Source organism: Anopheles nili, chromosome 3 (genome assembly GCF_943737925.1).
Source record: "Anopheles nili chromosome 3, idAnoNiliSN_F5_01, whole genome shotgun sequence".
NCBI classification, from domain to species: Eukaryota; Metazoa; Arthropoda; class Insecta; order Diptera; family Culicidae; genus Anopheles; species Anopheles nili.
In genome coordinates this window covers 19,828,518-19,844,426 of record NC_071292.1, presented here as the reverse complement: position 1 = coordinate 19,844,426, position 15,909 = coordinate 19,828,518, and the positions used below count along the sequence as shown (strand labels likewise).

General features: G+C 50.1%; 1 protein-coding gene across 1 annotated transcript in view; it reads right to left on the bottom strand.

The window, feature by feature from the left end:
* LOC128725234 (protein naked cuticle homolog) overlaps positions 1 to 14,777 on the bottom strand; it is a 59,244-nt gene extending 44,467 nt beyond the window's left edge. Inside the window, exon 1 of the mRNA XM_053818960.1 lies at positions 14,714 to 14,777. Coding sequence (XP_053674935.1) covers positions 14,714 to 14,777 — 64 coding nt within the window. The remainder of the gene's footprint in view (positions 1 to 14,713) is intronic.
* Positions 14,778 to 15,909: the final 1,132 nt, after the last annotated feature.

The window sequence follows — 15,909 nt, the reverse complement described above, 5'->3', positions numbered from 1 at the left end:
CCTAATGGGACCGTGATGCTAGAGAGTCATCATTCTCTTGCGCGTTTGCCCTTAAAACGTACCTAAAATGGAGCCAAAGAGAAGAAGAAAAAGATGATCGTTAGTAAGTGATTTTAAGACACGCTTCCATGAGCGAAACGAATCATTTGTGATTGTTTTAAATTTAGAATGAACTTAGCTCGCTCGGGCAGGATTAAAGTACTTTTCATTCTCCTGTTAGGCCTTTTCTTGTCTGGCAATTTGCCATGAGCCGTGAGCGTCTGCAATTCCGCTTCCAAAACGGCACAGTTTGCTGCTAACTTATGTGCCGAAATAACTCAAACTGACCCACAAGCTAAGGCCCTCTCATGCTTGATGCTTAATAGCTTCAGGCTGCCATACCGGCGCCATCACCTCCCTCGTCACGATGCTGGGTAATAAAACGCCCTCATCAGCAGCAGCAGCATAAACGACTCGGGTGGGCTAATCCTCTAATATCTCGCTAAAACCCACCCTAAACCAACGATAGCATTGACGATTAGGTGCCCACCACCCGCTGGAAAGGCTCTTCTAGCGACATAGCCGCGCCCGTGCAGGGGAAAAGACAAAATCGATCAATTAAACCACACCACTCGAAGGGCCACCCTCTAATGGGCTAAGCGCCGCCGTGCCGCACACACTATTTCGCGCGCAGCTCTCAAACAACAATAACTATAAATTGCGCACATTATCGCGCGCCGGTGTGCCGTGGAATTGCGAGATTGCGAGCATGGCGCCGCAATACACCCCTCCCGCACTTCCTTACAACCACCCCCCACCCACTCCACCCATTCACCCTCTCGCTCTGAACGCCATGTCTGTCTGTCTGTCGGTCGCGGTAAGCTGGCCTTTGATGTGTGTTTGCGCGGCTCGCTTTTCGCGCACGATTTTCCCGCCCCCGCGCGGTTTCGCGTTTCAAGTGTAATGATCACCCCCCCCGCCCTCAGGAGGTGTACCTCCCACTCCCCCTCCTCTCCCCTCAATCCCACCAGCCCTTTTCCAACCGCCAACCAAGCGGGGTATAAGTGAACTATTACACGCTGGGGGTTTTGGAATTGTTTCTAATTAATATTGGAACCGGCTCGAAGAAAGGACGCTCGGCAAAAAAAAGTGGTGCGGTGGTGGTGGCCAAACGATCGCGGGGGGCCCGGGGTTTTTCGATTCGCTGTGATTGCACAGGCGGAGCACGAAAAACACGCCCGGGGGGTGGTTGGAAAGCTATTTTTAGCGCACCGCACCGGTCTATCTTTAGCGTGAAGTGAGTTTAAGGTTTGTTTTTTTTTTTTTGCGTGTGTGTTTGCCCAACCCCTGCCCCATCGGTTATCGGTTCATGTTTTGCGCGGGGTTTGGAGCGAAATGTACAGGTTTTTTGTACGGTGGTTTACAATTGACGTGGTTTGAGCAACTGCTCCCGGGCACCCATTTAGGACGGATGCCAATGTTGAACCGAGCACGTGCGGGCAAACTAATCATGTCATAAACATTCTTACAACGCTTTCGGCGATTTAAATTCACCATCCACTGTTTGCGGAGTACACAAATCGTCGAGGACGTTGATGCGAATAACATCGACATCCTTTGGGTTCGCATGCCCTCACCATGCTGCAAACGATGAGCCATGAATGGAACAAACTTATCAACCCCACGTTCAACAACTCTCCACCAGGCTGTTGCTGTGGTTCAGGAAAAACCGTTCAAAACCCGTTCAATTTGGCTACCCTTTACGAGGGGCGATAGAGAGAGAGACAAAAAAAAGAAGGATGAATAAACAAGCAATCACCCAAACCGCCCAAAAATCCACGGGCGACAGCTTTTTGGGCGCAGCTTCCCCAAAAGAATGCGGCGAGTGAAGTGGTGCGATATTTAACCAAAAAAAAACAGAGAGAACACAACAAATTCCATTCGAATAAGTCATCAGTGAGGCCCTAAAAAACCCTCCCCCCGATCGGCGAAAGTAAACAAACCGCTCGGGGATCGAAGAAAGAACGAGACAGTAACACAGGACCTTTTTTGGGGGAGTTGGAAAACCGGAAAACGCGGGTGATTCGTTCTCAAACAAGAACAAAAAAACAACGAAAACTGAAGAAAGCACCCTAAAGCGAACTCCGCGCGCTCTGGAAATATGCGCTCACGGTTTAGGCAAAAGTGGCCAGTTTCGAATGGAACCACATTGTTTCGAGATCAGCACTCATCCTCATGGTCGGGCCAACGAAAGGAAACTCTTCTATTCGTGTTTTTATTCATCCATCTTTAGCCCCACATTTTACTGGCTCGAGGCCATTGTTGTCATCAGCATATCAAACAACGCCCGTGCTCCATTAACCGGACCAGTTCATTGTCGCAACGTTAACGGGGGGTCTGTTTACTTTACCCGGCATCTGTTGGAGTTTGGCGAGCTAGATCGGGAGCTTCGGAACGAGGTGGACATCGATTATAGCAGCGAAACTTACGCTGATGTTCCTCACAGTTGTGTAAAACCTGGAAAGACGACCACCAACTGAAAGGCCACTTAATTGCGGACACCTCGAATAGTCCACCAGAAATTGATCCGTTCTCATTAGCTCACGTAACGAGCACAAAGCGTGCAAACATACCTACCCTGATGCGTTTTTTTTTCTAGCCTATTCCACCCCACGGAACGGTATTCACGCCTTGATCGTACGGACGTGGGGAGCGAACTTTAATTAACGTCAAATCAACGTGTCAAAGTGACACATGCCACACCGTACGCAAGGCTTCCCGACCGACCAAACGAACGAACGAACGAGAGTCACACCACATTCCAGTACGCGCGCCTCGTTTAGAACACCTTTTTTCCCCGATATGGATCGCTAAGAAGGAGAGGGAGTTTGGTCACGTCCATCGACGGTAAGCCAAATCCGGGTATGTGCGGCTAAAAGCCGATTGGGATCTAACAGCCAACGGACAACGGTCAAAGTGAAGCTTCAGCGTCAGCTTAAGCCAAACACAGAATGGCTACATTGTAGCGAACGCTAGCCACTAGCTTTTTTCGAGAAGAAAGCACTTGACTTTGAGGGAAACTTCAGACGATCGTCTCTCTCACACACATGACAAACGTGAACTATATGACAACGGTGGCTTCCCCCGATGTAAGATGCACTAATTGGCCTGTTTTGCATGTTGGCTACCTGCTGCTCGCAACGCAACACACGAACGCATTTCCACAACTCTTCGCGTTCTTGAGAGCGCCAACTCACACACTCCAGAGCGCAGAACTGGCGCACTTGAGCGTGTACTCGTCGCACAAGGAACGTCACAGCAATGGCATTCCCACGGCAAAAATGGATATGGATAAACTTGGCGTTCTCTGACGCCAAACAAACGTACCACCTCTGCACTCGTGACACCATTCAGGACCGGTGTACCGTCACTCGAAGGCCAAAGTCTTTCCATCTGGCTGAGGGATTTTCCAACAGGACACCAAAGTCATCTCTCTCGACCGGGGACCATCTTCAAGTGCTGCATACGAGCGGCCGGAGTCAGTGGTTCTTGTTCTCGTGCACCGGTTGAGGAGTGCACTTTTTAAAGAAACCGTTTCTTCCATCGTTCGGGTGGCATTCATCGCATTCGGTACACATCAAACGGCACGAAGAATGCATCCACCACCGGGTGCGATGCGGTCTCATTTATGTGCTGTGTGTCCTCCTTCCATCGTTTCGTGTACCTCATTCGAGTTGCGAATATTTCATCTCCAAACGCAGGAGAATGCCATTTGTCAGGCTCGGAGGTTGACATTTCTACTCATGACCAGCGGTTTAAATGGTACAGGGAAAAACGCGACACACAAGCGCGGTCCTATAACTGCTTTATTAGCCAGCACCATAAATCCACCGGCCATCGGATGGTCCAGCATCCGATCAGCTCAAACCGACGGTCAAGTTCAAAGGGACAACATAGCCTTTTACCATCCGGTACTTCCGTAAAGTGAGCTTTTTTCTCTCTCTCACACACTTTTATTAGTACCACATGACGTTATTGCGGTCTGGGAAGCTGAGATGTGGGACACAATAAACCCCCGTCGAAGAGCACATCATCGACTCGCCATCAAACCGACCTCGTACCTGCTGGGGTGCAATAAATCGTTCACTCCCGCACCCTGCTTTTTTTGGTTCCCCTTTTTTTTTTTGGCCGACTACTTCCTTACTGCTGCCTTGGGATGTCTGAGATCCATCATTAGAGAGCCTAGGTGTACTAAAAATATGCCCGACCACCATTCACTCCCTTAGAGCTGTTTGAATTGCACGAAACGGTGAAGCCAACACCAGTTACAATGGCCTCTCTTCTGTTACATTCGGTTGCTTTCTCATTTTTTTCTCGTTTTGTCAAGGTGTTGATGATGGTTGGTGCCTTAAAGCTGTTCCACCGAGTGCAGGGAAGCAATGGCACAAAAAAAAGGTCACAACGGTTCTCTCGTCTTCGCTGAGGACAATCATCGAACTGTACATCGATTTCGGCCGTACGAGGGATCGGAATTTTTGTATCAACTACCGCCTCACACCAAAATGAAGATGATCTCAGCGGCAATGAGAGGACACAAAGATGCGGAATTTGGGTCATGCAAATGCGTACCGCGACCCATTAAAGCGTCCTTTGATCGGTGTTTATCCAAACGAAACCGACCGATGGATGGTTTGCAGGCACGCTGACGTTCGTCCGATCACGTGACACACGATGGATGACAGACTCCTGGCATCAAGGATCAAAAGAGGGAGAGAGAGAGAGACACCGTGTTCCGGATCGATTGGAAAAATAAATAGAAACGGTGGTGGGGGTTTTTATGTTTCTTAAGGCACCGTTTTCTCTGCCACATTCGTGATGATGATTTTCCGCAATTTCGCTCGCTTCGTACACCTGCCCGCGGATGGATTGCTTCTCAAACAAATGCTGCGCTGTGTACGTGCTTCAGTCGGTTGGAAGTGACCCCCATGCGCTACGACGAGAGCCACTTGCACCGGTTTTTCCGGTGCGTGCGTGCACGCATGCGACGTGCGTGTCGAGGAATCGAGAAGCCACACGCGAAGGGTGGTTGGGTGGAAAAAAAGAGCATAACAACCCCACCAAGATTGGGAAAGGTTTGCTGGCAGCATAACTGGCCGAAAGCATGCAAGCGAAGCTGCAAAGGCCATTTTCTTGAAGCCCCAATCGACCGGAGGGAAGGCAAAAGGAAATACACCCGCCCGGAAGAGCACAGCACGCGATCTTCGGCGCGAACCGTGGCAAGTGAAGTGATGCGCGTTTTGCACCTTACCATAATTATAACCACCGCCGTGACGCCGTGAAACCACGAAAAGGGTGGAAATGATCACCGCCCTCGGGGGGTTCAAAGGCTTGACGTCCGAAGGATTGTCTGCTTGCGTGTGCCGTGTGTTCAAGAAAGAAAGAGACGGCGAAAACGTTCACACAAACCGAGCTTCGTCGTTTGGTGGTGCATCTGTGTGTGTTTTTTTTCATCCCTTAATTTTTTTTCCAACCCCTCACTTTCTACCGGAATCCACGGAGAGTGATCGAAGTCCGCAATTCATCCATCAAAAAAAAAAATTGCACCACAACACAACATTAGCCACCCTTCCCATCATCAAAGGGAGGACTCATTACGGGGCCTCCCGCCGTTCGCACCTTTCAACAAAACGCAAACCAGAGAAAGAGAGGGAGAGAGAGAGAGAGAAAAAAAACCCCATCGCTCCCCGACGACGAAAGTGATTATTGCTAATTATGAATTATTTTATATTTTTACCTCTCACCCGGGGTGGTGGCACACAACAACAACAACAAAAAACGAAAGAGAAAAGCGGAAAAGATGAAAAAACAGAGTGTGCGCGAATGCATTGTGTTGTTGTCCGTCGGATGCGCCGCCTCGTTAAAGGGTCAAAAAGGGGTTTTGTGTGTGCTCCTTCGCAACGAGACATCCACCACACGACCGCTAATGGATGTGTGCCGAGCCACCCGTTGGTGCAATTGGACACAGGGAAAAGGACTTGCGATCGCAACAACAAAAGGCGATGGTGGAGAAAAATAGAGAAGGAAGAAAAGACGGACTTGGCGGTGAAAATTACAGGATTGGAAAACCGCTACCCGGGCAAAGAAGAAGAATAAAAAGGGAACCACGAGAATTCTATCAGCGTATACATTTATTTCCCTTTTTTTCCCCAGCATTTGCAGAACCACAAACCGATGATGAGATACAATGTAGCTCACCCAACCGACCCACTCGTGGCTTGCATTGATCCTCACGTTGATGTACGATCGTGCAAGAATAATAAAAAAAAAGACTCCCCTCCACAAGGACCAAACTGTCAGCCAACACTGGAGAATAGGGACGGAACGGGACGTTCCATACGTCTTCGTCAGCGTGGCCGTCGCAACAAGAAGGACAACAGCGCCCAGTGGTTGGCTTCATTATTATTGCATTTGCGTTCGATTTCGCCCGCGAAAGGATGATCTCTCGCGTGGTTGGTTTGAGATTGTCGTGAAGCGAAGAAAGAAAAACCCACCCTTGCGCTTAAGGATGGCATCTTCGTTCGTTTAGCCTTAGCAAAGGGCAGGGAAGGACCGTAAGAGCCTGTGAGTGACAGATGGATTCAATTTCACAGCGGCACGAAACGAAAGAGAGCAGAAAACAACAAACAAAAAAAAACCCACCTCGGACTCGGAAGGAGAGCGAAATAATAATATTTCTTTGCAAAAGCACAAAGCAATGTGCCGCCTCGATGGATTTCTGGCTGGGTGTGTGTCGGTTTCGTCGGAAGGCGGCCGCGTTGTCCTGTGTTACGACCTTCCCCCTCCCCAATTCCACCCCCCACCCCCCCAGAGCTCCTCCATCGACCGATCCCGGTCGTCGGTCAGGTTTTTATTCGCCTCAACCGGACGGCTGTCGGAAGCCGAGGACGAGACGCTAAAGCGAGGCGGCGAAAAATTCGCGATTCCAAAAATCGCGATCTTCTCGATCGTTTCCTTCTGTTCGCGAACAGAGGCGGGGAGATTGTTTTGTGGTGTTTTTGCTTGCCCACTCCTCCCACCCCATATCTTCAACAAACAAAGTTTGCCGTCGTGCGCAACTAAGTTTGCGGTCGGTGGCGGCGCAAAAAAAACGGTAGAGAATGTGCCGCAATGTGGCGCAAAAAAAATGAAAATGCACACACACACACACACACACGCATGCACCGCTTTGGTCCTGAAGGGCGGACGGGTGAGACGTAGAACGGAGCCGGGGGCCAAGACATCTGCAGAAATTCTGCAAAACTGCAACCGCCGGGAACTGGAACGTTTGCGACCGACAAATGGGGCAGAAAAATGTCGGCAAAAGCGCAAAAGCGAAGGGGTGTTTTTTTTTCTCATTCGTGTGCAGCAAAAGGATGCACACTAAAATGGGCAACGGAAGGAGGAGAGCATTACCCAGAGCCAGAGAGGCGGACAGCAAAGGGCGATGATGATTGGGAGGAGCACGATTTCTGGGTTTTTATGCTGCTCATCAAAACCACCCCGAGAATGGTGGAGCTATTTCCGCTCAGGACGAGCGGCACCAATGGGAAATGGTGCCCTAATCAAGCCAGCTACCTTTATGCCATTCCAAAAAGACGCCATTCTTAGAAGTTTGGCAGGTTTCCAAGTCGCTTCTAAAGAAAAGAAAAAAAAACACCCCACAAACAACGACAGTAATTTCCGAAACATCTTAAAGGTCCATGCAACAAAGGTGATCTGCAATCCATTTTGCAGAAAGGTTATTTATTTCTTGTTTTCTCGACCATTCGACCATTCAACACTCCTCCCCCCCCCACAAAGGGGGTAGATTGCAGCACCATCAAACGCCGCTAATTGTAGGGTTTTCTGTTGTACCGACAAGCACTCACCTTCGCGTGCGGCAGCAATTTTGCGATTGAACCGATACATTTTAGCTACAATGTACGGGCGATTGTGGCGAGCGCAACAATGTTGCACAATCGTGAGCGCCACCAGCAAAACTCGTTCACTTTGGCGTTTGGGAAAGCGACGATCATGAGTTAAATAATAAAAAAAAATGAACCATAATTGTAATCATACAAAAAAGAACCATGCAACTATATCACCCCCTTTTTGAGCGGCTTCTCTTGGATGGATTGTATTTTTTTACAATACTTTTATTAAACAACTCACAAGCAAGGTAACTGGCACTGCTGCCCTTCGATTGCATAATTCCAGGCAGTTTTTTTCTCTCTCTCTCTCTCTCACAAACAAAAGAAAGTTGAAACCCAAACACAAAGAATCACATCTCCCTGCTCCCCGTACCAAGTGTCCCTAAAGGCCTAGGAGCGTTCTAAATCTCTTCCATCTCGTCCAAAAAGAAAGCCATTTAAACTTTCTGCTGAATGACGCCTTTTCTTGTGCTTGTGCTTCCTTCCCCAACTTCGAGTGCAATTGTTTCCTTTTTCTTTCCCTCCCCTCCCTCGCTTAACGCCAATTGAGCCCTTATGCTCTACTTAGCACCGGTCACCGAGTGGTGCAGGATTTTCGCAACAATGCATGCAACTCGCTACCTCACCCCAAATTAGCCGCACTTTCCCCGTAGCTCAACAACCGGTGGTTTTGTGTGCCGATGCAAGCAACACTTAAATCCCATCCTTTTCCGAACAGCTCTCGCTCCACCAGCGAAAGGTTGGAGGATGAAAAGGCGCGCGCGCGCGTGTGTGTGTGTGTGTGAAGGAGAGAGGGCGTGATACAACCCATCACCCACCCGAAAAAGGGATGCGGCCTCGCTGCGTCGTCCTTCGGGGGTTCGGTTATGCACACCTCAAGTGCACCGGCACACGCAAAAGCCCAACACAACACAACACAAAAGGCTGCAATTTTTAACGCTTGCACCGGATTGCGAGACGATGGTTGAGTAATGCGGATGGAAAGGTGGAGAGCTGGAATGCTCCAACCCTCGACACCCGCACCGCCGTTGTAACCAGGCATCATTATCATTATCTTAATTTTCTCCACAGTTGCACTAATTTTCTGCCCGCTGCACACAAAGGCAGCGCCCAGGGGAACGGAATGGTGGGAGAGGGTGTAACAGAGCGAACACCTTTTATTTTCCGTTTCTTAATTTGTGCAGGCGCGGCGGTCGAAAATGGAGACAGGAGGAGAGAATGCAGCGCCTTGGGCGCCCTTTCTTTCGCCACTTTCGAGCCCTTGAGCGCCGAGACCTCGACGTGATGGTGTCAATTGTACCGAAGGTGCTGCTTTTGGGCGCTGTGAAACGCGCGAAAAGTATTGCTATGTCCAACGTTTAGCAATACACATTAGCATCTTTTCTCGATTGAAGCATAAATATTTTACCACAACACAACGTTCAATCCCAATTCAGTATTTAAAACCCCCAAGTAGGTGGCATTACGGTGTGGTAATCAAGCGGGAAGAAACACTCCAGGCTATCCCAGACGACACATTTCAAGTAAATAATCGCGCACCCGCGAGCATCGCGCGACCATTTATTCCATAGCGAAAAATGACAATATGAAAACTCGCGGGATACGGAAATGTTTCCCTCTTGTTATTACCATCATGGGAACAAAAAGGGAACATCCCACTCGTTGCATGAATACGAAATGGCACACGGCCTCTTGAGATGTCTCAATAGGGAGCTCATTTCAGCTCGGCTTGTCATTCAGCACCGGGGCTAATAACGATTTAAGGCAACATTTTAAACAGACTACTCCATCCTTTCTTGGGGAATTTAAAATTGCCTTCCAAGCAGCCAGTGGCATTAACAGCATAATTTGATGTACCTAATACAGGGGCAATATACAATCAAAGAGATGCGGCTTCGTTTAAACAGCTCGTTAAATATTCAAACGTAGACTATTACTTTTAAAACGATCGTTTTTAGGCAAATCAATCCCCATGAATGGGTTGAGCTGTTTTCAAACTTCTGCTAAAGTTCTCTCACCGAACGCAAATTCCTTCCATAATTCCACAAGGCCTGTTTTGGCCGTTGTTACAGTTCAAACCGATTGATCTTGAGAACCTACAAATGCCTACACGATGACGCCCCGGGATGGGAACAGATGGTTCGAGATTCCACCTTCACGGTTCTGTCCTCTTTTTTTTTCCCGTACCCTCCCTTTCGACCCTTCACGCTTCACTCCCTCTCTCGCTCTCTCTAGCGTATCTAATCGACGAGAGATCACAATTCTCTATACCTCCCTCTTCCCGGGGGCAGCCTTTTTCGTCGCCTTCGTTCCCGTTCCAGTCGAACGGTGGTGGCTAGAGAGAAGGCTTTTCTCGTCCCTCAATCGCCCCTCATAAGCATAAACGCACACGATCGGTCACATCACAGCCTCCACAGGCTCCCTCTCGCAGAGGTTCGACCACCCTTCGCGCCTTTCACCCCTTTCATGGCCATCCCCACGACGAATGTGTGTTAATATGCGTACCGGGTGCGTAAATGCGTAAAAGCCGCGCGCGCGCCCCTTTCCGTGGGGCAAGAAACAAAAACCAAAAAAAAAAAAGGCAAAACGAACGAACAAAAAACCCTCGCCGCCAAAAACGGTGGACACACACACACACACACACGGGAGGATGGTGATGGAAGGGAGACGGCCATGGGGATGGCTTGAGAGGGGAAGGCCATGCGTGAAGGTAAGACAACGCACGCAGAAAGGCTTTTGTCGGATGCCGAAACCTCGCAGCCACCGGCACAAAGAGCATTCAAAAGAAACGCACACACACACACACACACACACACACACGCACTTGGTGGCGGCGGCGGCGACGGCGGCGAAAAAGAAGACCCACGGAAGACGACAAAGATCCAATCGATGACCGCGGACGCCGATGGGATATGACATAGAAACAGCATAAGAAGGCCGAAGAAGAAAAATGAAAGAAAAAAAAAAAGGAGCCGCCCGGGAAACCGGGAGCGTCGAAGAAAATGAAACGAACGAAAGGGATGCCGGGCAGGGAGGAGGAAGGAAAAAAGAAAGAAAAACAAAAAAATAAAATAACGCTAGCATCAGAAGATGGAAGGGATCTTCTTCTCCTGGGACCAGGGAGCGGGCGTACAAGCGCGGTGGAAAGAAGGGAATCGAAACGCAGCCCAAAAGGCAGCGTGAAGGGCAGAAGGAGGGCAAGGAGGAACGAGGGAGCAATAGCAACAACAACAACAACAACAACGGCAAAAAAAAAATAACCTCCTCCCAAGAACGCACGTATCTCTTCCGTATCTCTCGACCTCTGCGCGTTTCCACCTCCTTTTCTTCGGCACACCACCACCACCCACCCGCGCCACACAATCTTTTTCCCGCTTCATTTCCTTCCATTTCCATTCCACCCCTGGACTGCCGAACTTTGGAACGAAAGGAGAGAGAAAGAGAGAGAAACCGTGAATGCGTGTGTGCGTGTGTGTGTTGTATAGAACCGTGGAAACATAGGAAAGGGGATGGAGGTGAGAAAAATAGGGGAAAGAAAAACAACACCACCACCTCACCAGGAACGGATGGAACGGAGAGTAAGAAAACAACACACAAAGCGCACCGATCGGCTCAACGCAAAGGCACTTGATCGGTGAGAGAGGAAGGAGGCGGGCTGAAGAGGGGTGGTAGGGAATCCAAGGAAGGAAGAAGCAGCGCATAAAAGAAAAGCGAAAAAGGCGTAAAGCGAAAGAAAACGCACAAGAGACACCGCCAACGGAACGGAACGGAACGGTCGGATGAGAGCCCTGGCCGGAAAGATTCAAAGCATAAAAGCATTGAATGAGGCAACAACAACAACAACAACAACAGCAACAAAAAGAGCAGTCCAACGTCCGAAAGAGAGATAGAGAGACGGGGAAGAAAATGAACGTAGAAAAACAACGCCAGCATACGCACACGCACACACACACACACACGGTTGCGCGCACGCACGCACGAGACGTAGAGAGAGAAGCGTAGAGCAAAACAAAAACAAAAAAGAAAAAGAAGAGCGAAGGAAAAGCCGAAAAAAGCGAGGGATCCCGCGCGGCTGCGCATTGCCTTTGTGCGTGTGTGTGTGTGTGTGTGCGAGTGTGCGTGTGCGTACGTGTGACTATCAAAAAGCGATGAAAAAGAAGGCACACACGCGGGCTGTTCTCTCTCTCTCTCTCTCTCTCTGCTCGTGGAACAATTCCGAAAACGCGACCGAAATAGGAATGCCGGCCCGGCTGGCCAAGGCAAACGCACGCGGTATAAACGTACCAGGAGCGTGCGGGGTGGGGAGATGGGGTAGGAGGACAGGGCTACGCTGAAGGGGCAGGCGGACATTGGGGTGGGCGATGGAGGAACTCAAAAAAAAAACAAAACACGAAAAAGCGGAGCGGTCAAAGCGGCACGAATCGAAAGCCGCACCGCGCGGAATGCATGATCCTGGAGGTGGTGGTGGTTGATGATGAAGAGAGGGTTGCGGAGGGATTGTTTGGTTCCAACCAAGGACCCAAGGGTGAGACAGAAAGAAAGAAAGAGAGAGAGAGAGAGAGACAATGATGATGAACCTAACCGGCGTGCACGCACTTTGGCATCTCAGCGATCAAGCGTGCGTGCGCGTGTGCGAGAGAGAGAGAGAGAGATAGAGAGCATGATAGAGCGAGACAGAGAAAAGCCGACAGATCACAAGGGACGCCGTGGAACACCCCGTGGGCCCAGAAGGAGAGAGTGCGTGCCGTGGAGGGGGGTGTATTTCCAGCCTCAAAGCAAAAAAAAAACACACATACGCACACACATCGAACGACTGATCGCGAGCCCGCGCTCGATCGTACGTGATCTTCGAGAGAAAGAGAGAGAGAGAATGAGAAAATGCGTGAACAAACGGCCCTGGGATGTGGGTGGATTGGAAACCGCGCAGATATGATGCCGACGATCGCAAAGCACACGCACACCATCACGTGAACGTACGCACGCACATTACGCGTTTACACACGCCACACCTTACGCACGCGGTTGTAACGATGTAGCGAACCCTTCGAATGTAAACGGCTTTTTGGGGGTGAGTTTTCCACAACCACTGGCGCGCCATTCTTAAAGGTTCGCGCTTTGAGTGCCTCTTTTCCAGCAATCTGATGGTGCCGGGTTTTCTTTATTATTAGTAGCACGATTAACGAAAGGAACGCATTTTTTGTTGTTGGCTCCCACAAATGGCCCCTCTCTATCGCTGCAGCTGATGCAAGACGGCTCGAAAAGGCCAATAACACACGTGCCATCAAAACCGGAACAATCGAGCTGCTGACCGATGTCCAGAGTCATCCGTAGGGTGGCAAAACACATGTGGAAAGTCACTTTCGCGGTGAGCTTATCTCATTCCTTTGGAAAAGGCGCACCCGATTAACAGCCCGAAAAAGCCACAAAACTGAGCCATCGCGTAACTGGGTCAACCCCAACACCCCATTTGGGTGCGTGCGAGGAAAAAAGCGTGACCGGAATGGCATATATTTGGGAATAAGGGAGAGAGAGAGAGAGAGAACGAGTGTCTTGGATACGCGAGGTGTGAAAATTAGCCGACAGCGAGGTGTGTGTGTGTGTGTGTTTAGACCAAAATCCCCCAGATGGTGCCCTGATCCAGCTGCCACGGGCAACCGACTGCGCCATCTTTGATGAATGGGAGGGAATGGTTGTGTGTGGTGGGGGAGGGGGTGCGTTTTCCCCGCTCCTGCGTAACCGTGGCAACCGTTTTTTCCCAACGTGCGCGCGTGATGGTGCATGCCAATTGACACCCCTGGGAGGCACAACAACAAAACGTCTTTTGGCAAGTTTTCCCTCCCCCATCACACACACAAACCCATTACGAGGCGCCGTTTTCCGTCGTCACCGTAAATTGGTTTCCCTCTGCTTGTTTGTGGAGGTGGGGTGGGGGCTTTCAGCGAGCTACTTCTTGGTTGTTGTTTTCCCATCGTCGGGGGGAACGCCAAACGGCGTGGAAAACTCACCCTTTTTTCCAACGTTTGCCATCCCTCCTGTCCGCACACTTAGGCTTAAGCTCGAACACACCCCTACCAACGGGAGTTGTGGGCCTGACTTTCCACGGGCCTATTTCCCTCCATCGAACAAGGAAGAAAATGGCTTGCCGCACAGCCGTTTCGTCACGTCATTCCTCATTCCACTCCGACACTCGGTGCGGTTCATTGGAGACGTTTATCCACCGGGGGCGGTACGGGAAAGAAGGAACGGGATAGCCTTAAGGACGAACCCAACAGGCCATCCGCCCTTAAGCCGGAGGATTATTCCGGGAAACTTTTCCCGACCGACCGACCGAAAGGACCACGGGTGCCCGAGAAGGAGAGGGTGTGTGCGGTGATGCGGAATATTGCGCAGGATGCGTCGAAAGGCCCATTTTCCAGGGACGTGCCCTTTTGACGGAGGTTCGATTTTTGGTGCAGAAGTTTGTGCCCTTCCCGCCTCGGAAGCGGCTGGTTGGCACACACTTCTTAAGGAATGGAACACGGGCATTTGAAGCTGGTTTGACACAATTGACAACCTGACAATGGCTCCTGGAGCGCCCAATTCTGCCAGCTGGCTGTACGCAGATCGTTCTGGATCTGCGTGTTAAAGCTCGAAAGGGATTCGAGACTGACGAGAAATAGGGATTAGCGAGCCGTGTGGCCAGGTTTAGGAGGAAAATGGTACTTTTCATGGTTTTTCTCATGAGAAAGCGAGCTTTTGGAAATGGCTTAGCCTAGAAAGCCCCCAAAACTTCCCGCAAAACCTACCTGTAAACTGTTTGTAGCCGCCCAGTATCTTATGTTTCCACCATTTCACAATGTTCCCAGCCATCGCGTCCGATTGTGCCCGTACGTACGGCACCGGGTGGGTTCGCCCGTTTTCGACAACGTTTTGTGGACGCTGTTTGCTGTTGCTTCGCTATCGACAACCTTCTACCACCCACCGGAAGAAGGTGGTTGGGCTTCAAGGCACCACTATTGCGCTTACACTAAAACGGAATGATAGGACGACGGTTTGCGGCGGGTTTCATGGCCCACCCTTTGTAACATTCTACAGAAACTTCTCGAAATTGCCCGCACTTCTACGATACACTAACGGTGTTGTGTGCCGCGCTTCTTTTGTGGCTTGCATTTATTTACCCATCTTCTTTCGCGCTTTCTCGCTCACACTTTCACGCTCTCTTTCGCAAACAACACGCGAGCACTGGTGGGCGCGCTACGCACTACACGCGCACTGCACTTCACATTTCACGCTCACTTTTCTTCTCACCCGGTGCGTTGCAAACCACCGGCACACATTTAACCCTCCAATCGCACACTATCTCGCGTCATTCGTCACTGCAGCACGCACGGTTGACCGCCTGGAAAAGCTAGCAACGGCGCATGGTGGTGTGTGCTGCATGTTTTCACATTTTTCTTCCAACAAACAGCGAACGCGGCTTGCCCTCACGATCACTATCCATTTGACGTTTCTCGAGCCGAGATCAACAGCAGTTTGACAGCTGGTGTGGTGTGTGGTTGCTTTGCCTGCGAGAGGAAGACAGAAAAAAGAAACACAATACGATCATTACCAAAACAAAGCTTGTCTTATCTCGAGCAAAAGAATAAACGCCATGGAATCGGGGACGGTAATTGGAGGGAGCACTTATAACAGGTGGAACAGGAGATAGATTACACCTTCGCAGCGTTCGAAAGTAAAAGTGTGAACCCTCTCGGCGTAACAGTAACAAATGTGGGGTTTGCTGCGTTTCAACAACGAAATTGCCACCGCAGCAGCAGCAGACGCTAGAGCTCGCACACGAACGAAAGAAAACGCGCTATTACGCGCTTTCGGGTACTCTGTTTGAGGAGGTTGGCGCGATTTTTCTTCACCACGCCAGCGCCATTATTGTTAGTGCGAGTTATCACACATCCACGAGAAGGCGTAATTGAAAAGACAAACGGAAACACACCTTCGACTGGAA